Here is a 26479-nt window from a genome sequence, read left to right as displayed (position 1 = left end):
GTATATAATATTATAACTTCAAAACTACTTTTGACAACTAAAAACATATAAGAAAAAACCAAGTTAATTAATGTTGTTAAACTTCCAGTGTTTCCTTCTAAAGTAATCAGCTTAAACAAGTTTTATAAATATATAATTAGCCAGTAAGAGTAAGTTTTAAATAACAAATTCATAATAGCATAGTTTAAGTGTAAAGCTGGTAGAAAGAAAAGTACTTTATTAGAAAAGAGAGTATTAAAGGTTAAGCCTTTTTTGACAAAACTGTATCTTGAAAAATGATAATTATAATATCAGACATTAAAAAACAAAGTGTATCTTATGCTTATTTTGCAAAACATAATTAATCATGAAATCTGGACATAAATAACAAAAAACATGACAATACAAACACCTGGTACATATGATTTTTTTTTTTTTTAATCACATACCTTCTGAATACAGGACGTCTTAAAAGGAAGGTTCCAAAGGAAACTTTTACATTAAAGCTAACATTATTTAAAGAAAAAACTCAATTAAAAGTATTCCTTTTAATTGTAAATGCTCTAATTCATAAATATTCATGTGGTTAATTAAGACTGAAGGAATTGGTTTTGGTAAATGTATATCCAGAGAATTAATGTCCAATTTTCCATACATATACAATTTCTATTTTTATAAAACTTATTGTATACCTATCAATTTTATAAAATGGGAACTCTATAGTATACTAACATTCTGTTTTTTATACAGAACCCATTAAGACAAATTTGAAAGAAACTTTAAAAACATTTTTCCATGAGGTTGTCAAAATGATTTATATTTGTTCCTAATTTTAAATACTCACTTAAATTTACAAGTCCAAAAGAGAATCAAACCATGTATCATATAGAACAATCTCTATGACTGTATACAACACATTTATTTTCTCATTAAAAACAAAAACAGCACTATAAATTTCTTGTTTCATAGTAATACTTTATGTGATAAATACAAAAATGGACAACCCAATTTACCCAAAAATAAAATAACTTACTATTATTTCAATAATAATAACAATATATCTTCTTGATTAAAGATATTACATAAAAAATCCTGATTGACCTGACCTTCTCGAGAACATGTTTAAAATCTTAATTATTTTCACTAACAGGATCAAGGACTATTAACTGGAGAATATAATTCCACGTGGAGACATGTTTTCATTCAATCAAAAAGTACAGTTACTCACCCATTGATTTTCATGCTGTATTCTACACGTTCTTTCAATAACAAAAAAAAAACAACAAAATTACGTGAAATATTTGTGACATTTAGAAATGTCATTATAAAAATGGTCATAAACCTATTTCTACTTTGATCATTTAGTGGTTAGTATTTCCTTTAAGTTCAAATACCAATAGTTTGTACAATTTTCTAATTTTGTATCTGAAAAGATATGGTTGAAACATACATACATTCATAATGATGTGGCTACGTAGTAACAACACTGTTTCGGATCCTATAGTATTTGTTCATGCAGTATTTAATATTTTCAATCTGAAAGGCATCCCACAAAACATGAGATAATCGGACAGCATTAGTACCGAGTGTCACAAACATAACGCTTCCTAAGCTGAAAGGCTGGAGCATTTTCAGTGACTCAAACCTCTTACTCTATGAACTGCAAGCTGGAAAGTATTCCTCATCCAGCTCATCAGAAAAGCACATTACAGTTACAAATATTTCATAGGAATGTGTAATAAAGATGTAATTAAGTCATTGCCACAAATAAACTGGTCTCAAATAATAAACTTTAACTTCATTACAAAGACTGGGAAAAAGAAGACAAGTGTTTTAAAAGTTACACCTATGTTTTATTTGCTAAAATGAATAAAAAGCATCCATATTTAAAGTCTGCAAATAGATCAAGCATACTGGAACATGCAAAAGAGTTGTGAACTCAAATTGTTTGAAGATTTTAAAAAGGGCTAATGAAAAACAGATTCTCTGTATAAAATGAACCAAGTAAATTCCACTTTTAAATTAATCTTTATTATATAACTCATGTCTTGTTTTCATTGATCGCTTGTGAAAAATTATCTGCAATCAGTTTATTTTTTTCTATAGTTAGCAGAAAATGAATCTTCTGGATGTAATTACCTATTTTTTCTTATTTTGGAATTATATACAAAGCTACACAATGGGTTATCTATGCTCTGCCTACCACAGGTATTGAAACCCAGTTTCTAAAGATGCGAGTCCACAGACATACCACTACGCTACTGGAGGGAAGAAGAATTAGTTAAGTAATGGTTGCCAAATTGACATCTTTGGTAATCATTAATCCTCATTACAGAAAGGAATGTCTACATCAAAATGAATCCTATAAAACCAATGTTTTAACCAGGCTTATGTACCAATTGCCCAAATCACAGGTGTTTGGTAATCGTGTATTTTCATTTGAAAGTATCCTTATCTACAAAGTATTATTTTAAACAAGTTAAAAACATATTGGAAATTTTCACAATTTTAATCACACAGTTATCACAAAGTGTCCAAAGGCGACAACTTTACTTTTAAATTTTCATAACAGAATTAGGCATAAAAAATCCTTACTTTTTAATACTTTTAGTTGTAATCCAAAAATTAACATCCTTTTATCTATATACTGATGCGTGAAATTTTTTTTTATACCTTCTGAGAATATCTCAGGGTAGACTACTTTGTCACAAAAAGTGACAAGTTTCTTATACAACAACAACAAACAAAGGGAATCTCTGCCTTTGATCATAAAAACAAAACAAACATTCCATGACTAGGAAGTCATATTCAATATAATTTAACAACAACTTATAAGTTAAATAAATAGAAAAAAAAAAAGGAATTTTTTATTTTGTTACTAAACCTAAATTATCGAGAACTTTTAACAAAATTATTTTCTGTTTTAAACACTTTTGATTGATCTGTAGTTTCACAATGTGTTGGTGATAATGTTTCCATTTTCCTGCATAATTTTATACAAAAACAGAATTAATTATGGATCTGATTATCATTTCTTAATGTTTCTAACCTTTTTTTAGACTCTAAATTTGACACCTTTAAAACTATGATTATCCATTAATACAAACCTTCCACCAACCAAGTCATAAAAAATATACAGTTGAGAAAGTTATTTAAGGCAGGTATTGTTTATAACACTGTTCCATAATCCTATTTATTTTTGTCAGCTGATATACAAAACAAGCACAACCATTACTGCAAACAAGAAACTGCATTCTTCAGATTTTGGACAACACAATCAATGTCTCTTTTGGTTGTTTCCCGTCCTACACTGAGTCTGAGAGTGCGAGATGCTAGGTTTTCAGGTACACCAGAAGCTAAAAGAACCGAGGAAGGTCTGAAAAACAACACATCATTTTAAAAGTAGTTTGGAATTTTGAATAAATTTCAACACAATGATGAGGTTATCCATTTGAAGTTCATGGTCATATTTTGAATACAAATCTTCGGTACAATTAAATTTTGTATATTTTTTGACTGTCCAATAATTTAAAGATAGGCTACAAAAACTACTGTTAATTAATCATCACGAGTAAAGTATTTATCTCTATTCAAATAATAATCTTTAGTAGATGTTTCCCACAGAACTTGTATCTTCATTTACACTCATCGAATAAGGTTCGATCTTCTTGAAAAAAGCTATCTGACTGTCCAAAAAATGAATTACCATCATAAAAATATTCAAGACATCATGACAGAGTGATGTCATTTCAATGTCTGAAGTCCTCAAATATATTGGGTAAGCCTCAACAAAACAATGTGTTTAACAATAAACTTTAATGTTCCTTGATGACAAGTTAATATTTTTCATTTGAAGTTGTTAACATTTGCAAATTCATGGTAACCATCACAACAATAAATCACTTTTTAAGAAAGAAAAAGTTACACACTTGGATGTCTTATGGCATGCTGCTCCAGTACTTGCTTGTAATATGGTTGCTTTAGCTAAAACATCTTGACCTATATCAATAAAAATTATTTTATTAATAGCTAATAATACTGCCCATAATTTAAATTTCTTACAAACTACCACATTAATACTGTAGATACAAGTGGAAATGATGGGGCAATCTGTTTCTAGAAGTCAATAAAAATATATTTATTTTTGTGATTTTAAACCACGCCTGTGATGACAGTAAAAATATTTTTAAGAGGTAGAATTAATCTTGAAAATAACAGCTACATATTGTTTAATAAAAAAGCAAAAATAAAAATGAAAATAATAAAATCTAAAAGTAAAAATCATAACCTCAGAAATAACTATGAATAGATTTGTAATTATCCTTATGAAGTGACTTGGAAAAAAACAACAAATAAATTCAATAAAATTAATGTTGGTAATAATAATAAAAACAACAGAAATCAGACAATCAAGCACTGATGGAATATTAACAATATTGTTTGCTGACATATAACCTTTATGTAAGTCATTGAATATACTTACAAGAATACTTGTAAGTATTCTGGCCACTTCCCAATTTTTGAATGGAAAAGGTAAACAAACATGGCCCTTTTATAATATAATTTTTTTTGTTGTTGTTCAGCACATAAATAATGAAGAAATCATGACAATATAACATGAGTGTGCCATACTTTGGTACAAAACAGAAAAAGAAATTAAAATGAAGTTTGAGGCACAGGAAAATTGCAATGGAAGCGTTGTCGAAAAAGTCTGTTCACTTTAAGTTAAGCACAAAGCTAAACAATGGGCTATCCACGTTCTGTCCACAGCAGGTATCAAAACTTGGTTTATAGCATTGTAAATTCACAGACTCAACACTGGGGAGGTAGTTGAAAAAGTACAATAAATTATAATTTAAAACTGAGTAGTGAAACATTATAGGACAATTTGTAAGAATAAACATACCACTTAATTTCTCATCCAAAAAAGCAATGCTGGCAGTATTAGGGAGTCGAGGGACTTGATAACGTTGACTGTTAAATCTTATAGTTTCACCAAATGTTACCTTTAAGAAATTAACTATGATTAACAAAGCTGGCAAGATCTGTCTTATTCTTCAAATATTTTAGCACGATATTGATAAGTTTTTCATTCTGAAATATAGTTTAAACCTTATGTTCTTATCAGACAAACAATATTATGGGCAATTCAGCAAATGCTTAAAACTGAAACATAATTAGCATCAAAAACAGATTTTTAATATAATTCTTTACCTTAGGTGCCTCTGACACCACTCTTTTATTGTTCTGACAAATTAGCTAAAGTACTGAAGTTATGGGATCTATATCAACCAGTTTAAAGCCTTAACTGGACCATCAAATTGAAAACAAATCCAACAAAAACACATTTTAACTACATAAAAAATAATTTATAATTGTTAGACTTTATAACAGCGAACACTGACAAAAGCTCTAACATGGGCAGATTGTTCACTAAATGATCTTAAAGTGTCAAAACAAAGTCACTGTTAATACTGTTAAATGCTGTTCTGTGTGTATATTATAATAATACAAGGATGGTGTATAAAAGCTAAACCAGTTACTGGTAAATGCAATTCAATGTGGACATTGTTAACAAAGCACTGGTGGTAAGTAAAAACCAAGTCACAATTCGCACTTAAATGTTATTCAATGTGTACAATATAACAACACAATGTTGGTGTGTAAAAACCAAGCCACAGCTAATACTAGTAAATACTGTTCAGTGTGTACATTGTTAACAACAAAAGGTTGGACTGCAAACTCTTTCAAATATGAGTGCATTGTTAACAAAAAACAAGTTGGAGGGTAATATCTAAGCCACAGATAAATTTGACTTGGTCTATTATATACCAGTTAACATTTGTTTTGTGACTTTAGTTTATGTATTAACATGTTTATACAATGATAATTTTCTATATAAATTTAAATTAACAGCTTACACTATAGAAGCCATATTGTTCCTCTAAGGTAACAATAAAACTGAGAAAAACTGTTCAAGTTATTAACTAATTTAAAATAATTCAAACACAACAAGTCCCACAATTCAAGAAAATTAATGTACAATTTAAATAAACAATTTTTTTAGAATTGCACTGAAAATAAACAAAAATTACATATAAATGAAGCAGATATATACATAGTTTTACTTTATGTAACATATATAACAAACCTTTATATGGTCTTACACATAGAAAATCAAAGGCTTACCTTTAACTGATTTTCTAAATAGTTTCGAATATCCTCCATGTGTGTTGTGAATGTATCCAGATTATTAACAACTAATTCTGCAGCCTACGAAACAAAGACAGACTTATTTTGTGCCATCGTGTTTTCCTTATTTTAGGTTTTATTGCAAAAAAAAACTGTAACAGACTTGAATAGTTGAAAAGTTTTTATTAATGAAAAGAAAACTATATTACACTTGCACTGGTATAAAAACAAAAACTATCACTTTCAAGAGGTTTGATTAGTCTTTCTACTTTGGACAAGTTCAAAATTATTAATGGGTTTGTATCCACTGCCACCCATAAATAACAAGAATTAGCTATAGCTACATTTATTTTTCCACACTGATCAAACTGCTTCATTTGTGCAAAGCATTCTGATTTCTTTAAATTTGAAATTAAATTCCAAAGGTTGAAACAGGCTAAGCCTCACCTATAAGTGACAAGACTAAGATGTCACTGATGGTGTCATCTTCTGGAAGTTTAAAATGTTGAAATTAAAATGCTTTCTTAAACTAAATTTTAATTACATTTTAAACTTTGAACTACTTAAATAAAATCTTAATTTTTATGAAATTTATTACTATTATTACAAAGAGAAGTATAAATATATGAACAAACAGCTGCAAGTTCTTCTTGCTACATATAACAAGATTGATTTTTTTGTAATCTGCATCACTTTTAATAATCTTTCATAAGCATCACTTTTAATGTTGATTTTTAAATTTATGTCACTTTTGTTGTTGTTGCCAAGGGGTCTGTGAAATTACCCATCACCCTGTACATCATTCTATTAACTTGACCAACACAGTTGTTAAAATCATTAAAACAGAAAATGTCAACACTCTTCAAAAAGTAAACGTAAAAACTGACCTTTCCAAGTCCAGCAATCATTGCGGTGTTTTCAGTTCTGAAAGAGGCATGAACAGTTAGGGCCCTGTCTACTTTTCAAATAATAAGTTTAAAAATAAAATGTAATATCGTAAGTTATGTTTCAAACTACTAACAGAAAGAGACACCAGACAAGACAAAAACTATTAATCACAATTAGATGACAAGGAGATCTCTGTTCTACACAAGCTAGTTATATAGAAACCTTGTGTTTGAATTGAGAATTGAACACTCAAGTGAGTTTGTTCCAGATACTTGCTACTTGAAAATATGGCTTCAAGGTGTGGAGTATGATTTTATAGTGACAAGAAGCAAACTGTAAGCCCTCGGATTCACGATCTGGTATGATAACTACTAGGCTACATCAAGTCCCAAGATTAATGTAAAACTATAATTTAACATACAGGAATATCTCTCATTAGGAAAAAAGCACAAAATTAAATGTTGCATGCATTCTCGAGCTAAAGAGGAGATGACGTTCTGTATAGGGAAATCATTTGGAATTCAGGTCAACTCACAAAATGGATTATTGTTAGAAGGCAGCCATAAGTCATCAAAATTACTTAATCTTTTAGTACTGCATCTTTCACAGTTTGTTCCAGTAGCACAAAAGTGTGTTCGTAACTAGAGAAAAAGAGATTTCTGACAACTAAGCAAGGCACTGTGATTAATGCTGTGTAATATACAATACATGCAGGTACATATATGCAAATATAGCTTACAAATTAAACAAAAAATAGACTGTCCAACGTTTTTCATTTACAATTCAATATTTAGTAAATTTATTACCTATCTTAATAAAGTATACACCAATATGACTACAAAACAGGGCACACTGAACCAGGGGTGATGAGAACATAGCAGTACCCCATCTGGTGGGTTATGAGAGCATAGCAGCACCCCATCTGGTGGGTGATGAGAGCGTAGCAGCACCCCATCTATAGCACCCCATATGCTAACTAACATATTTAAACTAATAACATACTCGACCCTCTATAATGACACTTGTTCCTATTTTTGTTTACACACATTATCATACATAACTAAATATAGGACTAAACAACACAATTCTGCAAAACACAAAGAACTTAACTATCACTTACCCAGGCCTATACCCTCTTTCCTGTCCTCCACCAAATAAAAATGGATAAAGTATGGAATATGACTGGTTTTCACGAACAAACAAAGCTCCTGTTCTTGGCCCATAAAACTAAACAGAAAAAAAAATATAAATAAAATAATATAAAAATAAAATAAAATAGTAATTACTTTAGAAATTAAACACTATTATCACATTTTTATTATTTTAACAAATCGCTAAATATGTTATAGGGTAAAATGTTGAATGTAAAACCTCACATGTATTTTGTACTAAATTTAGGCATACTTTTTATTATTTTATTGATTTTAAATGTTTTAGGTAAACTGGTAAACAATTACTTTTCAGATTTGGCATCCTTTCTTAGAGAACAACTGAGAATTACAATTTACTGAAAACCAATAACAGTAATTAGTTAATATACTGTCTCACACAATATATTCAAACAATTTTTTCCCTTCATCAACATTCCTCTTTTCTAGTTTGTGAATAACAGAATTATAAGTCAACGAGAAGCACTAAAGAGACACTATCGACAGAATTCATGATATATCTGTGTAACAAACTTCAAAGAGTCACATGTTCCAAACTGTCTGTTAGTCATAAAAGGTAGATAATAAAATGTAAAAAAAAACTTCCAAATTCCATTTTCAAATGACAAAACCTGCATGAACATGGTTAGCTGGAATCTCAAGTGTAATCCTTGTGTGCTATATCTGAATTCATCACTTCTGTGTATATTTTGGGTAATGAACAAATGTCATATTTAATGGAATTTTCTTTTTCCCATGAAAATCCCAAATATGCTATTACTTCTTTCATGTTTGTCAGTTTAGCTTTGCAAGTTTAATTTATTTTTGTTTGGTAATCCAAAAATAACTTGAATGGCAAGTTTCACAATACCTAGCTACTTTCAACTTAAGCTGCAATGAAGTTATAATGAATGCAAAAGACAAACTTTCTCTTTAAGGTTGATTGTACTTACAATCAATGATATCACAGAACCTTATCTACTATAGATAATTCTATTTTTCTCAGTCTAACAATAATTAAAATACTTTTCTAGCACAACTGGTTAATATTTTAATTTGTTAAGTTAATGTTAAAATGTTTTATTTAATGAGTGTACAAAATGCTTGAGAAATTAGCACATACTTTGTATTGAATGAGGTGTTTATTTGTTACTATAAGCTTTATGGCACTGAATAAGACTAAGCAAATGAAAACGTATTAAACCCAACCAGCAAGTGATAGAAAAAGTAAATTAACTGTAAACCTGAATGAATGATAAAAATGTGAATACATCTCAACATACACGACTTCATTCTTTAACATTTCATCATAAAACAATGATGCTTTTCTTTACTGAATTAAATCACACAATGCTATAGGGGCACATTTTTACAAAATGAATTGTCTGACAACAAATCAAACCTTGTGACCAACAACTGTTAGGAAATCAACATCAAGATCTGAAACATTGACAGGGATCTTGCCCAGAGCTTGTGCAGCATCTGTATGAAGTAAAATGGGTGCAAGAGGGCATTGCTGTCTGCTTCTTTCTTTGTTTTTGTAGCAAACCTTTTCAGCTATTTCTGCAATAGGCTATAAATGAAAATAAGTGATAATTTAAAAGTGTTTTAATGATTAAACAGATGCTTTTACTCTCACTTTAAATAGATAATTCATAATTTTTACTTACTAACTTGGTACCTTCAATATCTTACCAAATTTTTTTATTGAAAATATATATTTTCTGTTATCATTTCTGTACAGAATAAAATATCAGTTACTCAGTAAATGATTAAAAATCAAATTTTACTATCTAATGATTTGGCCAATTTCAATTTATCACATATAACAATAAACTTTCAGGTAGAAATCACTTACAAAACAACATAATTAAAAAAATTAAAACAGAGCAATTTTAAAGTGTAAACAAATCCTCATATATCTTCATTTAACTATCTCAACATCGGCTCAGTCAGTTTGACTGATCATGACCTCTTTGTACTTGTTTAGTCTTTATAGATTAAATACTTCTAACTTTCAATACAGTTTGTTTATCTTCACAAAATTTGGTTGTCTTTCAGTTAACATTGTAAGTCTTTCACATACAAAAAATCTCATTTCTTTTCAGTCAAGTATTTTTAATAAACTATAATAAATATTATAGTTAAATTTATTTTATTTGTTATTTTTTCTACCCTATGAATTGGTTAATATGGCTGACCTCATAACCACAAAAAAAAAAAAATAAATCTAAATTACCCTTTTTTCATCTTTCTAGAATGACTTCAAATTGTGAAATGAAACGTGTTTATCTGAAGTAACTTTAAACTTCTAACAGTATACATCTACTTACAATTAAACTGTATTGTTTTCTTGCCCTTTGAACTGTGTCTGAGTACTGTTCACATCATTATAAGTTTTAAATCACTCAGGGAATGTACGTGTCTTTTGAAACATCTTTATTATATTATTTATTTTACATAATCTAACCTTAACTAACCCACCTAAAAAGATCCATATTTTTACATTTTAGTTACTAAATAAACATAAAAAACAAGAAATAAAATACTAACCCAATCTTCTTTTTCCTTGCTATCGATTGTTGTGGACACTTAACCCTACTTTTCTTTTATATTTATAACAGTAATGCAATAAAACAATTTTTATTTAATTTAATAACATACCAAAAAAAATATTCTAATAATATGAAAAAGTAGATAGTTTCCTCAAACTCTCAAAGTTTTCCTTGTCTTTGTGACAAGAGCTGTTAAAAATTCATCCAAACTGGTCGTTAACTTTCTCACAGGAATAAAACTTGTACTCTGAGTGAAATAGACACTTATCTGTTTAGAACACAATGTTATAGAATACATCATTTGTTATATAAAAACCTTGATTTTCTAATGGTTATAGGTAATACATAATTAAGTGAAAAAGCACTACCAGAGATCACCTATACAAACTTGTACAACATATACTCTACTCAGACAAGAAAAAGGTTTTCATGAAAAGTAGAATGTAACTCCTTAACCTCTTCAAACATGAGTCCAATAACACATCCAGCATTTAAACATGCAGAACAGATTTGACTGTTACATCATCAGAGATGTTTACTGAAAGTAAGAAAGGTAGTATCCATTTTGAAGTAAGTTTTGATAATTTAGAAAAAAATATTTTTTTTAACACTTACCATCTGCTCCCTTGAGAAATGGTTCAAATAAACACTTTGCTCACAAATGTTTGTAAGAAATATAAAAAATAATTAAAATTATAATGGATACATATATATATATATATATATATTGTTGTTGTTGTTGAGTCTTTACAATGACAGGATTATAAGTACCTGAATGATTCCTGTTTCATTGTTGGCAAGCATCACTGATATGAGACATGTATTTGCTTGAACTGCACTCAAGATATCTTCTGGCTGGATTTGACCTGTAACCTTTGATACAGGTACAAATGTCACATCTATAAATAAAAAGAAATAAATATTAGCTGAAAAATTCTTATCAATTATATAACCGTTGCTTCCAATTTTGGTTTCGTTTCTTTAAGTCACATGCTCAGTCTCATTTTGGCTGCATCTTTTTTTTTCCACACCTAAGGTGTTTTTTATTAGACTCCTAAAAAAAGATGATTAGAACTATTGTAACAGACAGTGTTAACCCTAACCCTATCAGACAGTACAATTTCTTGAGCATTGTCTAAAAGCATACTAATTAGCTCCTTATTAAATTTAAAAAGCCACCTTTTTTTGTTCCACTTTTAATTATCAAGATTGCTATACGTATTTAAAGTAAATTGTTTGAAATAAATACAAACAATTGTAACACACACACATGTATATATACATCATTAAAATATGTACTAAAATAATTAAAAACACTAACCAATTTTTTTAATATGATTCTCCAACTTATCATTCAAGTAAAGGTAATAAAAGAACCCATAACTGGTCTTACCAATAAGACCCTGTGACACAAGATGTTCCAATGGTAGTTTTACAGAATCATGTTCTATGTTGGTTGTTATAATATGAGGGTGTTTGGATTTGTTTGAAGACAGACTGCATGTTGTGCAACTCTGGTGCTTGTCTCTGATCCAGTTGTGAAAGAACTGTATAGCACTGTGAATCACTAAATTGTTACTCTAAAATAATAAAAAATAAATATATATGATTTTACCAATTAAGTCTGTAAATTATTAAATATTTTGTATCACAATAATTTTGCTGTTATCTACTGTTCTCAAATTACTAAAAATCAGGCGATGAATAGGGACCATAAAAATAATTATTTTACTCAGCACTAAAAACAAATTTCACCACAACTGTTATAGCTTTAAAGTACAAAATTATTGTCTGAATAAAAGAATAGCTAATGTACTCATGAAGTAATTCCTACCTGAATCAGTGGGAAATAAAAATGATTCATTTATGTAACATATATGTACCTAAAACTCTAACAAAATGAATTAGCTGAAATAGGATTACCTTCATCTATAAAGTACCCCAATTCAATGTTTTTAAACTGCAAAAATAATTTGAAATCTCATCAAAAAATAACACTAACATACAAGGAATGAAATTTTTTTGAGCTTCAGAAACTTTAAGATGATTAAATTATTAAAATAATCCAAAAACTTCTTTAGGTCTGAGTAGAGATTCCAGGTGGCATACTTTGTTCATCAAAAAATGAGAAATCAAGTGTCCAAAAAGTAACAAATCAATCTCTGTATTCTAATCACTATTTACTGGTTATACCTTGGATTTATCACATAAAATGAGAAAATATTCTTACAATGATCACCTAATGATTTTATTACATTTTTTTTTTTAATTTCACAGTAACCTGTTGGCACCATTTAAATAAAGATATTTAAAGTAAGCTAACTATCTGCTACTTGGATAAAAACAAAAGAGAATGAATAACTCTTGTTGAATAATTGTTTTCAATCAAAGGTAAACTCAGCATATACAATCCTCTGATAACTTTAAATTGTTTTTTTTTTTTCCTTTGGGGTCATATGCACTTTCTCATGAGAAAGATCAATATAATGTATTAAGTACTGGTATAAGGCATAAAGGAAAAATGTGTGGGTTATAAGGTATCTTTTTTTTTTGTCATATTAATTTCTTGAACCTACTTGTCTTCCTAACATACTGAAACCATTAAGCGAATTTTTTCATTGGTAAGTAAAGTAACACTTAATAGGTACTACTTCGTCTATTTTGCTATTAAAGCAAATACAATTAAAGTTGGTAGCATACATATAACTGAAAATTATAATTACATGCTCTCTCAGAATGACATAAAACATCACACACACATTTTCAATAGTCTTCTCCTTCTGATAAAAGTTACAATTTTCCTATACTGAAAATATATTTCTGACAGGTATTTACCTCCCTCACGTACATTGCTATTCTCATTCAGTGATTCCCTCTATATAAAAACAAACTGTTTTGCATGCCACAAGCTTTGAACTCCACGTACCTTACAATCAACTGATCCTGCAACGACCCTCCATTGATAAGGGTGCAACGCACGCTCCTTATACTTGTGACTCCCACTATTGGATTCAACTTTTGGCAGAAAATGGAATTACGAGTTTTTAATGGAGAGGGAGGATGGAAAACGTGAGAAGTGGTAAACACCTACTGAAAATACATTTTAGCACAGGAAAATTATAACTTCTGATACTGTACATTTCTTCTTTTCAAATAAACAGACAGAATCCCACATTGAATAGGTGAAGGAACTGGTGTAAGGGAAAAGAAAAAAGCATTCTCTGAAAGTGTGTGAAGAACACCCTAAAAAAATAGATCCTCCCAGTACAGCATTACAAGTGGAAGACTGCACCATTCGTATACTGGGTATACTCTTTGCCAAGGTGTCACAAACATGGGTGGAAACTGGGAGGAATATATCCAAAAGAAATCCAAACCATATCCTATTGGAATCTCAATCCCACAGAGTACAACATTATGGGTGAGGGTTAGAGGGTGTGCCTTAAGGTGAAGAGTGGCTAGGGTGTAACATTAATAAAAAAAAGTATTCAAAAACTATAACAGTGTAATACCTTTCCAAAGTTGGTAGACCGTATTTCAAAACGTGTAAATCCTTACATTCAAGGGTCATTCTGTACCAACTAACCCAGAGAAAAGAACTTTTGCCAGGTCATAGATTTTCTTGAAAAACTTCATTTTGATTTATTCAGCCATGCAACATCCTATAGCTGTACTACATGGCTGAGTAAATCGAAATGAAGTTCTTGCTTGAATTTTTTCAAAGTAATCTATGACATGAACTAGGAAGCCCTAGATGAGTTGGCACAGAATGACCCTCAAGTCAAGGCCCAATGAAGGTCAGCTCACTGGACCATCAGTTTCCCAACAAATTAAAACCAATAATTTCCCTGTGGAGTACTGTCACCTGAAGCCTGTGTAAATGTTCTGATGTAACATGTAACCTCCAAAGTAATAACTTAGAAGTTGTAACTTAAAATGAATAAACAAACACAACCGTGCTGGCAGAAAGAAATATAAAATAATTCCACTTCAAAAATACTCAAGTTATAAATATCACTATAGCATAATAAACAGTAAACTTGTTGAAAGAAACTGATACAAATATACAAAAAAAACAAAACATGAAGAGAACACAAACTAGACATTACAACACACGTACTGCCAACTGATAAATAATAGTTCATTAAAATTCCAATGAGGGAGTCGTGCATGTCAAGAAAGTGTTTTGCACTCTCATTGGTGGATGGTCATTACACGATTATTTTTACATATGATGCATTTGAATCAGGCAAATGTAAGGTACATGGGAGCTTCAGGTTTGTAGAATGGGAAAAACTTCTGCATATAGAGGGTGGAACTAAATAAGAATAGTTATTTATATGAGAAGAGGTAATGTAATATATATATATATATATATATATATATATATGTGAATCCAATTTTTCTCTTTGATTACTTTTGAGACCAATACTGTTTTCAATCTGCTTAAAGCTTTGTGTACAGTTCTTTTCTGCACTACATCTCAGTCAATAAATAGAAGCATACAAATTTATTCCACATAAACTTTCCTTTTCAAACTTATTGTTCTTAGTGGTTACTACCAAATTTGTTGAGAAAAACGGTGTATATGGAATACCACAGTTAAAAAAATTTTATTTTATCAAAATTAGTTTTTTCTTTGCAAATCTCACTTGTTCTAAATTTTCAAAACTTCATATTGCAGTAAAATGACTATTTAGCAACAATGCTCACTTACCTCTGTGCCTCCTGATGTGAAGACGATATCTGAAAACAAAAACAAGACTATGTTTAGTTATTCAGATGATAGTTTCAAGGAATAATAAGGTGATTCAAAGGCTGCGAATAGGCCAATAACTCAGAAATGCAGGGGTATAAAAAATAATTGTGAGTGGAAAAGAAAGAAATTTTGTGGTTATATCCTGTGATGATATCATTGAAGTAATACAAGGTAATCTCTTTTAAAAATGCTACTAACTTGCATCATAAATTCATAACGACAAAGGTTTAAATGAAAAATTTCCTACTTAAAATGATCAGTGCCAAAGAAGAACAAAATCCTGTGCCAAAGAAGAACAAAATCCAATCATGGCAATGGTTTGAGGTGCAAGGTTAAAGTTTTGCATCAGCAGGTCATTTTACTGTTGAAGGGTCAAAAAGACTAAAAAGTACTGAAAGAAAAGCTGCCTACATAACGTAGAACTTAAGCTGCTTCTAAATTATTTAAATACTGGCACAGTGTTCAGTTGATGAACAATTTATCAGTTCTACTGTTTGTAAGAAGTCACCAAAATGTGTGGGATGCTATAAGATTGTCTGCCTAGTGGTTCCCTGATAAACATCAACTTTAGCCCCATATTGGAAATGTGTTTTAATAGCCATATACTACAAGTTCATTTGCAAATAGATGCTTTTCGGACAAACCTGAAAACAGTATTAGTATTGACAACAAAGTCATCATGTTTCAATTTGTCACATTCTGATGGCACTGAGAACACATTTTGGGGAGAACCCAGTTTTTAACAGTCTTTTACTTGACACAGTAAACCTATATTTATATAAAATTAGAAGAATATGTAACAGTGATACTAATAATAAGCTTACTTTTGTTCTTTCTATTGACCTTTGTCCAGGGTTACTGAAGAGGAACAGAATTCCCCGAAATTATCACTTTCCTAAATCAAAAATTATTTCCACTAAACTTACCTCCACTCCCCTTATAGCTATTACAACAGGGTTTCATCCTTTGCCCATCTAATCATTGGTCCAGTCTTTCATATCCTATCTCAAAATGCCTTTGATGATACATATCTCACAACACTCTTCACCTAATTCAATGCTCTCTTTTTACTGTATATAAGTAAGTCATTCATATAATGTTGTAATTTTTTCATGACTGACTCAATCTGCAGTTTCTAACACTGGCTCTTAGTGGGAAAGAAAGGCAACAGAGTGAGAAAAGATGCAAGTATTATTGGAAAGAAATTATTAACTTTAAAAATATATTTACCCTGGTCATACTACAGTTAGAATCCTTGCTGATAAGGTTGAGCAGCCAGTGAGGACACTGTCCATACAGAAAGCACCAGCAAATGGCATGGGTATGTTAATGGAAGATCGACACCCTAGTGGAGAACTGCACTCCATCTAGAACAGGTATGCTCTTCACTTGAAACTCAATTCATGTACTATAGGTGGAATTATACATGATGTATCATTGCTACTGGCTAGACTCCAACCAGATTGCTGAGGTTCCATGACTCAGAATTTAAAATATAAGGCCATGGTCCCTGTATGCCATGTTGGTTGCTATAGCAATTGGACCACAAGTAAAATAAAACAAAATCAGAAGGAAGCATCACATTAAAAACAGCAAATCTAAACCTCTGACTAATAATAATTTGTTATAAACAAAAATAAAAAATAATTTGCCAATTGAAAGGATAAATGTGGGATATAAAATGATAAAATGAAAGAGAAATAAAGATAGCAAGATGTGGGTGCTTAAGCCCACAATGCCCAACATCTATATCACCCTTCACTGCCTGCAGAGATTCATGAGAAGATGACTGCTTTCCAAAGTAAAGAAAAAATAATAATAAGGTACTACCACCTGATGGTAAGTAAGTTAAATAAACTTACCTCCTGAAGCTGATATTCCAGCTCCCGATATGGTGGTTAGTCACTGTTTAGCAACCCAGTACACAAATTATACCAGTATAAAGGGTCCCAATCAGTAATCTTAACTGACTACTACAAATATCAACCACCACCCAATAAGACCACTATAACTACCAATTTTCAGACTAAACTAGCCTTTACATCTGATTAGGTGTTAATCTGGATAAAGTAGTGCCAAGTTGATTAACTGACTTTATTAACAACTAAAAATAGTTTAGAAACTTTAAGTAATTTTTTAAAAAATGTTTACTTCTTTACATTTATTTAATACACTTATATTTATCACAAAATATTTTAATAATTTCATTTAGTTTCTTTATTAAATATATTAGTTATTAAGTTTTATATCAATATTTCAACATTACTGATAAAATATTGTAATTTATTACTAATTTTACAAAATCTGAATAATTGTGAAGTTATAATGATTATAACAGAAGGATATGGTACATTATTATTAAAAGAGGGTAAACCATAAATTGGAAAAACAAAATATTTGCTTTTATAACAAAGACTGATATCATTACCAATTATTTTAATTCTAAATCTAAATAATGTATTTCTGTATTAGATATTGAAGTATTTACAATTTATAATTCTACTGGATAAATAATGTTAATAACATTATTTCAGGATTATTTATACTGATTAAATCATGTATATATCTAAGTTAAGGTAAAAATACCTGGATTTGTGTTGTTTCCAACAAATATATTCTGATAATAGTAAAGATATAAATTTATGATACAAGTAAAATAGTTAGCTCCTACTACTTGTTTAGAAACTTTGTTATTGAAAAATATACAATTATTGTAAATACAAAAAGTTTATACATCTTTTATATTTCTGGAGCTAAATTTTCTTTCTTCCAGTACTAAAAAAGGATAACAGAACTGTTCAATTAATGAACTTATAACAAAGATTAAATATTTTAATGGAATTGTGGTGTACAGTGTGGTGAAATAAAATGTTTGAATATTATTCATTTGTTCACAATTTTTTCAGATATTTTAAAATAGATTGATTAGTTTTATTATCCAAAACATGTTTCCTATTATTAACATTTATATTTTAATTTTATGAAATAAAATATTAAATAACTTATTTAATAAAATGATGGTTGTTTAATAATTGTTCTTATTGAACTAGAAATAAATTTAATACAAAATTATGAATGTTTAAGAATAGCTTATAAAAAAGATAAATCTACAAAATAATTTGGTTTGGGATAATTTCTGTTTCTATTTATTTTGGTTATTTTGTTATTTAATTATTTCATTCTTCATGTAAGACTTGCAAATGGAGGTTGAGACTGATAGACGGTGTATCCCCACCACAATGCAAATCCTATTTTTCAGTCATCTCCAAAATCTGGGGTACAATTTATATTCCACATTATAGCCTGTACCCTAGGGTTCCTTTTGATTGATGGGCTCCCAACTTTGCCTTCTTCTCCAACAGTGGAGGAAAATCACTCTTAACACATTGGATGAAAGTCTTTGTCATTTCTGTTAATAAATGTTCATTGTGGGACTAAGCAAACACTGAGACAGATACATATGAACCTTAGAAATTGGAGTTATAAAGCTGAAATGCATTCCCAGCAATTAATTTTCTATGATTATACAACCTATATGCCAACGTTATATTATATGTTAGAACCAACAAGTAATAGATTAAATAAAAATGTTAAACAACTCCACTGCATAATTTAATAAAAACTTGTACAGAATTGATTGAAAATGATTATTATTCAACTGATAATAAGATATTTACTTTAACTTAAATAAACCTGATAAAATAATTTAAATTTAATTTTATAGCTTCTAAAGTTTCATTAAGGTTTACACAAAATGCTTAATAAAAGTTATACCTGAGCTTTTGGCTCCAATCATGTGTGCAACATGTTTACGGGCTTCCTCAATAACCTGTTTTGCTTGTAAACCTAAAAGAGCCATCAAACGAAATGTATTAATGTGTAAGGTGCAAAATGTCACTTGCATATTAATTCCATTTTCTATTTACCTGTCACAGTTATTAACTTGACATCAACAGTAGAAAGCTACTAATTTATGTCTGTCATCATAGATAAATACTCAACAGAAATAAAAAGTGGTTTGTTACATGCCTTTAAAATGATATTGGGTGAAAAAAATGTAGACCCAAATGTTTTATTTTTATAGAAGGACTCCAAAATTACCCACATGGCAAAAGCATACCATTAAATTGGTCTTGTTTGTTATTTATGAATTAAGGTTGGCATTTAGAAATTACATTTTTGCTAAGATTCTGTCACTTGAATTTGAAAACAATTTGTCAAGCATGTTTTAATTTTTAATGATGTTTATAATTCAAGTGAACAGCTTTGTTTTTATTTGATATTTTTGTTCCCTTCCTTCCTGCTCAAAGAATATTTTAAATACCAATCTAAGGAAACTCTTATTCTTTTATTTCTTTTGAAATGGAACCATTTTATTAATAATGTAAATTCACAGAATGTGATGTAATAATAATACATACCATGTGCAAACTTTCCTTAACGTAGCTAACATGCAACACTTCTCTTAAATCTGATTAAACTGTTCAGTGCCGTAGATGAGATAACTCGTCCAAGCCAATCGTAACATAGTGCCACCAACGAGTTAATTCATTCTCAATAATACCTACCTTAAACGCTAGATGTCAGCACCATACACACATTTGACCTACTTACAAATTGTTTCACTTTCGATCCAAAATGGCTTCACGAAAAAGGTTACAAAATGAAGAAGCATTAGAGTTGTATTTTGAACTTGGTTCGGAATTGCCGTAGCAGCTGAAATACTTGGCAGTCAACAGGTTAATGGTGGGGAAAATACAAAGATACCTCACAAATCGATTAATAAAACATAATCTATTAATAGAACCATCGTATACTCACATAGCCAATACCATTAACTGCCTAACTATATTGTACACTTGTGTATTAGTTTTCTGTTACTATCCACATTTGTTTTCATTTTCTACTTCACGTTTGTGAAGCCTGAATACTTCAGATACTTAAACTTATCCAATAGGCATCATTGTATCTAAATATCACAACTACATCAAATATGTTCCATTTATATTAACAGGTGTGCTATTTCTGGGTTGAAGTTTTATGAATTATTACTTAAATATCTGATTTCAGAAAAAAATTTGTTCTTGATCATGTGTTTATTTCTATCTTAGAACAATATAATTAGTTTTATCAATACTTAAGACAAATGAAAACTAATCTGTTAATACTCCATTATGGCATAACCATTCTATGATACCTCTTGAAATGTTCGAGTTGGAAAGTTATAACAAACTAACTGTTCTCTAACTTTAATACAACTGTACATGAAATCTTATTAAAATAATAATATACCATAGGCTAGCTTTACCACACTGTCACACATGCTGTTAGGAGACACTTAACTTAGCTTTTCATCAAATTCATATGTATGGTGAAAAATTAAATCAAATAGATCATCTAATTCAGATGTGTTGCAATATGTTTCCTGCTGACCTTTCTATGAAGTTTCATCATGAATACTCTGCTTAAACCATCTATCAAAGAATGTTTCTTGAAACCTGTTACAGTTTTTGTTTCTTATTAAACAATCTATCAAAGAATGTTTCTTGAAACCTGTTACAGTTTTTGTTTCTTATTAAACCATCTATCAAAGAATGTTTCTTGAAACCTGTTACAGTTTTGTTTCTTATTAAACAATCTATCAAAGAATGTTTCTTGAAACCTGTTACAGTTTTGTTTCTTATTAAACAATCTATCAAAGTTTCTTCTTAAAACAATTTTTTTCTATCAATCAGAATGTTTCTTGAAACCTGTTACAGTTTTGTTTCTTATTAAACAATCTATCAAAGAATGTTTCTTGAAACCTGTTACAGTTTTTGTTTCTTATTAAACAATCTATCAAAGAATGTTTCTTGAAACCTGTTACAGTTTTTGTTTCTTATTAAACAATCTATCAAAGAATGTTTCTTGAAACCTGTTACAGTTTTTGTTTCTTATTAAACAATCTATCAAAGAATGTTTCTTGAAACCTGTTACAGTTTTTGTTTCTTATTAAACAATCTATCAAAGAATGTTTCTTGAAACCTGTTACAGTTTTTGTTTCTTGTTAAATAATCTATCAAAAATGTTTCTTGAAAACTGTTTTTTGTTTCTTATTAAACAATCTATCTAAGAATGTTTCTTGAAACCTGTTACAGTTTTGTTTCTTATTAAACAATCTATCAAAGAATGTTTCTTGAAACCTGTTACAGTTTTTGTTTCTTATTAAACAATCTATCAAAGAATGTTTCTTGAAAACTGTTACAGTTTTTGTTTCTTATTAAACAATCTATCAAAGAATGTTTCTTGAAACCTGTTACAGTTTTTTTCTTATTAAACAATCTATCAAAGTTTTCTTATTAAACAATCTATCAAAGAATGTTTCTTGAAACCTGTTACAGTTTTTGTTTCTTATTAAACAATCTATCAAAGAATGTTTCTTGAAACCTGTTACAGTTTTTGTTTCTTATTAAACAATCTATCAAAGAATGTTTCTTGAAAACTGTTACAGTTTTTGTTTCTTATTAAACAATCTATCAAAGAATGTTTCTTGAAACCTGTTACAGTTTTTGTTTCTTATTAAACAATCTATCAAAGAATGTTTCTTGAAACCTGTTACAGTTTTTGTTTCTTATTAAACAATCTATCAAAGAATGTTTCTTGAAAACTGTTACAGTTTTTGTTTCTTATTAAACAATCTATCAAAGAATGTTTCTTGAAAACTGTTACAGTTTTTGTTTCTTATTAAACAATCTATCAAAGAATGTTTCTTGAAACCTGTTACAGTTTTTGTTTCTTATTAAACAATCTATCAAAGAATGTTTCTTGAAACCTGTTACAGTTTTGTTTCTTATTAAACAATCTATCAAAGAATGTTTCTTGAAACCTGTTACAGTTTTGTTTCTTATTAAACAATCTATCAAAGAATGTTTCTTGAAACCTGTTACAGTTTTTGTTTCTTATTAAACAATCTATCAAAGAATGTTTCTTGAAACCTGTTAAAGTTTTTGTTTCTTATTAAACAATCTATCAAAGAATGTTTCTTGAAACCTGTTACAGTTTTTGTTTCTTATTAAACAATCTATCAAAGAATGTTTCTTGAAACCTGTTACAGTTTTGTTTCTTATTAAACAATCTATCAAAGAATGTTTCTTGAAACCTGTTACAGTTTTGTTTCTTATTAAACAATCTATCAAAGAATGTTTCTTGAAACCTGTTACAGTTTTTGTTTCTTATTAAACAATCTATCAAAGAATGTTTCTTGAAACCTGTTACAGTTTTTGTTTCTTATTAAACAATCTATCTAAGAATGTTTCTTGAAACCTGTTACAGTTTTTGTTTCTTATTAAACAATCTATCAAAGAATGTTTCTTGAAACCTGTTACAGTTTTTGTTTCTTATTAAACAATCTATCAAAGAATGTTTCCTGAAACTTATTACAGTTTTTGTTTCTTATTGCAATACCTTGTAAAGTGTCACAACATAACAAAACTAAAATACAATCAATTAACAGTTGCAAAGAGGCTACACTTTGAAAGGTTTTGTACATTGTTTTATTGATGAAATTCAGCTGGCTAAAAATCGTGAACATATTCTTAAAACTGCTGTTTCAACACAGAGGTGTAACAGAAATATTCATAAGCATTTATAAACAAAACTATAACTTCATGTTCATGAATTGGTAAACTGCAACCACACAGTAACATGTCTGTCACAAGTACAGAAGTTGTGCAGCAGTCATTTATAGTTAAACAAACAGACAAAAGATTCATATAACTATTTAGTTGTCTTCACGTACCAGCACTATATGGGCTGCTTGGATTTCCCAATTATATTTTAAGGCGAAATATACTGCTTCAAGGACTTCTGAAGCTAGTGGAGTTGTTGCATTGAAATCCAAATACACTGTCTTCCTGTATGAAAATAAACATACATATATTAAGTTTCCAAGAAAATATATCTGATCAACACTATTACTTGAGCACATACAAAAATTGAGAGAATATTAAGACTGTGAACAACTGATACATGATTTTTGATGCAGTGCACAAGTAGCTAGTTTACGTACTTACAAATGTAGTTTCTATAGTTAAATAAAAAACGTTGAGTAAGGGCCTAGGGTATTAAAACATTTACTAATATAACTTCTGTTGTTAGCAAAATAATTGACTTACATTTTTTTGTTTTTTATTCCATTTTGAAAATTAGAAAATTTAAATTTTATAATTAGTATAATTTTAAGGTCTTTTTTGTTTGTGGTTTTCTTTTAACACCACTAATTTTTATTGTGTGAACAATGAAGATAACTATTTTTTGACTTTCAGAAATCTTGGAGTATTGTTTTGCTGACAAGATTAATTACTAGCTATCCTTAGGTTCTAATAAAGCAGAGAAAAATAAAGTAAATCAAACATCCATTTGTATAAGAAAGTACAAAATGTACAAGTTAGTGGAAACCTTTGTCACTGTAAAATCAAAACTGGTGCAATTCTCATGACACTTTTATAAACAATATTAACACCACTACTGTTTGTTACTTACTCAAAATATTCTAATAGCATAACTTATTTGCTGCAGAAGACTGAACCTGAGAATAATACTGATTTGATTCAGCAGTATTTCAGAAAGCTTTGTGAGAAAAAAAGTTCATGTAAATTAAGTGTCAATATTAAAAAATATTGAGACCTCAATTAAGTAAAATCTGGAAAAAGATTTGTCTGATGTAGGAAAAGAATGTTGATACATATACAGGAAATAAACGTCTTAACATCACTGGTGACAAAAATATTAAGCCTCTGGTTGGAAAAACTGAGAATAAAATAAGCCTTTGACCATTTGTATTTCAAAAAAGATCAATTGTACTTATTTCAGATGTCATATTCAGTTTTGGTATTACTATAGGAAGAACATATATTTTCTGACAAAATTACATGAAAGGTATAGTTAAATCATACCTCACTGACAAAGCCTGATCCTCGTGGGAAGAGATTAATTTCTTAGATGCATAGAAAAAAAAAAATATTCAGTTCATTTGGACCACCTTCCCATTTATCATACCAACTAATAACATTGAAAATTTAAATGTAGTCCTTTTTATCCAATTCTTACACAATAAATATTTAACCTAATTTCCATTTAACAGTGTGTCACATAATCTTCATGCTAAATAATCAACTTTATATCTTCAACATTTTAATGGTATTGTCAAACAAACAACAAAACCACAACAGTCTTCTAAAGCAGTGTTTCTCAAAGTCCCTAGGACAGTGAAGTTTTTATGGGGGGCTGCCAAAAATAAAAATGTCAAATTAATTTTAATTCTAAATAAACAATAAACTAACAGCATAAGATTGAATTAATTACATGATATGGTGTGTCAACAGAAGATGTGACTGTTTTTACTACAGCACTGTTTTCACTAACCATGTTAAATAGTGGGGAGAGACAACACCATCCGCTTGTGGCAAGAGTGCTGTTGAATTGCTTAAGCACCTAAAATGTAAGTGCAAGACAGGTTAGCCTGCATTTGCCATACTTTTCATGTAATGTTAATAACAGTGGTTATAGGTTGGGGGCATCTCAAACTTTTTCATTCACATCAAGAGAATTCAGACAAAGTGGCTGGGAACCACTGTTCTAAAGCTTACATTCTTGATAACATTGTTTAGAATCTAATTCTTTTAATTTCATTACTCAAGCTTACCAGATGATACCTCATTCATGTCACTTAAAAACTTTAAAGACATGAATCTCAAGTCACCTTTAATTCTTTTTTCTGCTCAATAAAAAGTTAAAATCTTTATTGCTAAAACACTTACATACTCTGCTGAATGTTTGGCTAAACTGAAAAAAATGAACAAAAACAAACAGGGTGGCTGGTTTTATTTTTTGATAATTTTGAATATAAAATTAATTATTGTAGTCTTAGATAAAACTCCAGATTTTAAAATGGAACCCCTCACATTTTTTAAAGGAAAATTATAAACAATTCATTACACTAAGAATAAACTTAATCCAGTGAAAAGGAAAATTACTTAGTTACATCATTACCAATAAAGCATATACCTCTCTAGCAAGTGAATTATTTTACTGTTAGCAACTCCTTGTTGGTCAAGTGTTTGACATAAAATCCTGAAATCGTTCATATTTATTTAGGAGTTACCTTAAATAAACACTTTACAAATTGAAAACCAACTATTAATATTATCAACCATGAACACACATACAATTTGCATTTAATAGGCTCTTTATTCTTTTAGTTGCAAAATCACCGGTTCAGTAACTTATGTAATAGTCAAATCGTATCTTTTCTGATTCTATGAGTTGCTACCTTCTATTAAAACAACAAAAGTTCAAAATATTGTGCTGAGTCATTCCAAGCTATGTGATAATATCGAATCTGTTGATCAATTTTTCTCAGAGGCTAATGGTATTGAATAAAAACACAAAAGAAAGGTTCCGAAATGATGATAAAAACTGAAACCAGGGCAGTATTCTAAAAAAACGGGTCTCTCCAAGCTGAGCCAAATCGAAATGTCTTGTCACGTTTTCTTTGACCGTCTATTCTAATTCTCATGTTTCACTCCACCCTGATTATATTTATCGTTACTTACCTTGTCATGGAACAAATGTCTTTACAATTTTCAATATTCATTTTTGTGGTAAATAACGATTTTCCCCCTTAAAATCTGTAGTTAAAATGCCAAGGTACTATAAAAAGAATGGGGCTAAATTTTTCACACACTTTAAATATTTTTATTTACAACGCATCAATTCACATGTCTTGTATAAAGCGCTATCTCGTAACTATTTTCACTTTCTTTGATTTACGAATAAAACGAAGTTTTCAAGGAAACAACTATTTTGAGGATAATAGATTTATTTTTGTACAATGTTTCGTCTCTAACAGTATTTCATACGGTTTTACGAAAATAATATTTTCACGTTTCAGTATCAAAATGTATAATCTATTAAATATG

The 26479-nt window shown here is 29.3% G+C and overlaps 1 protein-coding gene across 1 annotated transcript; it reads right to left on the bottom strand.

Annotated features, from left to right (window-relative positions):
- Positions 1-395: 395 nt before the first annotated feature.
- LOC143228609 (selenocysteine lyase-like) lies at positions 396-26154 on the bottom strand. Its single transcript, XM_076459835.1, is given in 14 exon segments — positions 396-3355; positions 3909-3978; positions 4886-4985; positions 6169-6252; positions 7059-7095; positions 8180-8286; positions 9610-9780; positions 11534-11661; positions 12156-12342; positions 15480-15508; positions 19296-19367; positions 23299-23325; positions 23328-23413; positions 26114-26154. Coding segments are annotated over 14 exon segments (1284 nt in total). The 3' UTR covers positions 396-3210.
- Positions 26155-26479: the final 325 nt, after the last annotated feature.

Source organism: Tachypleus tridentatus, chromosome 10, assembly GCF_004210375.1.
Source record: "Tachypleus tridentatus isolate NWPU-2018 chromosome 10, ASM421037v1, whole genome shotgun sequence".
NCBI classification, from domain to species: Eukaryota; Metazoa; Arthropoda; class Merostomata; order Xiphosura; family Limulidae; genus Tachypleus; species Tachypleus tridentatus.
This window is presented reverse-complemented; position numbering and strand designations above follow the sequence as displayed.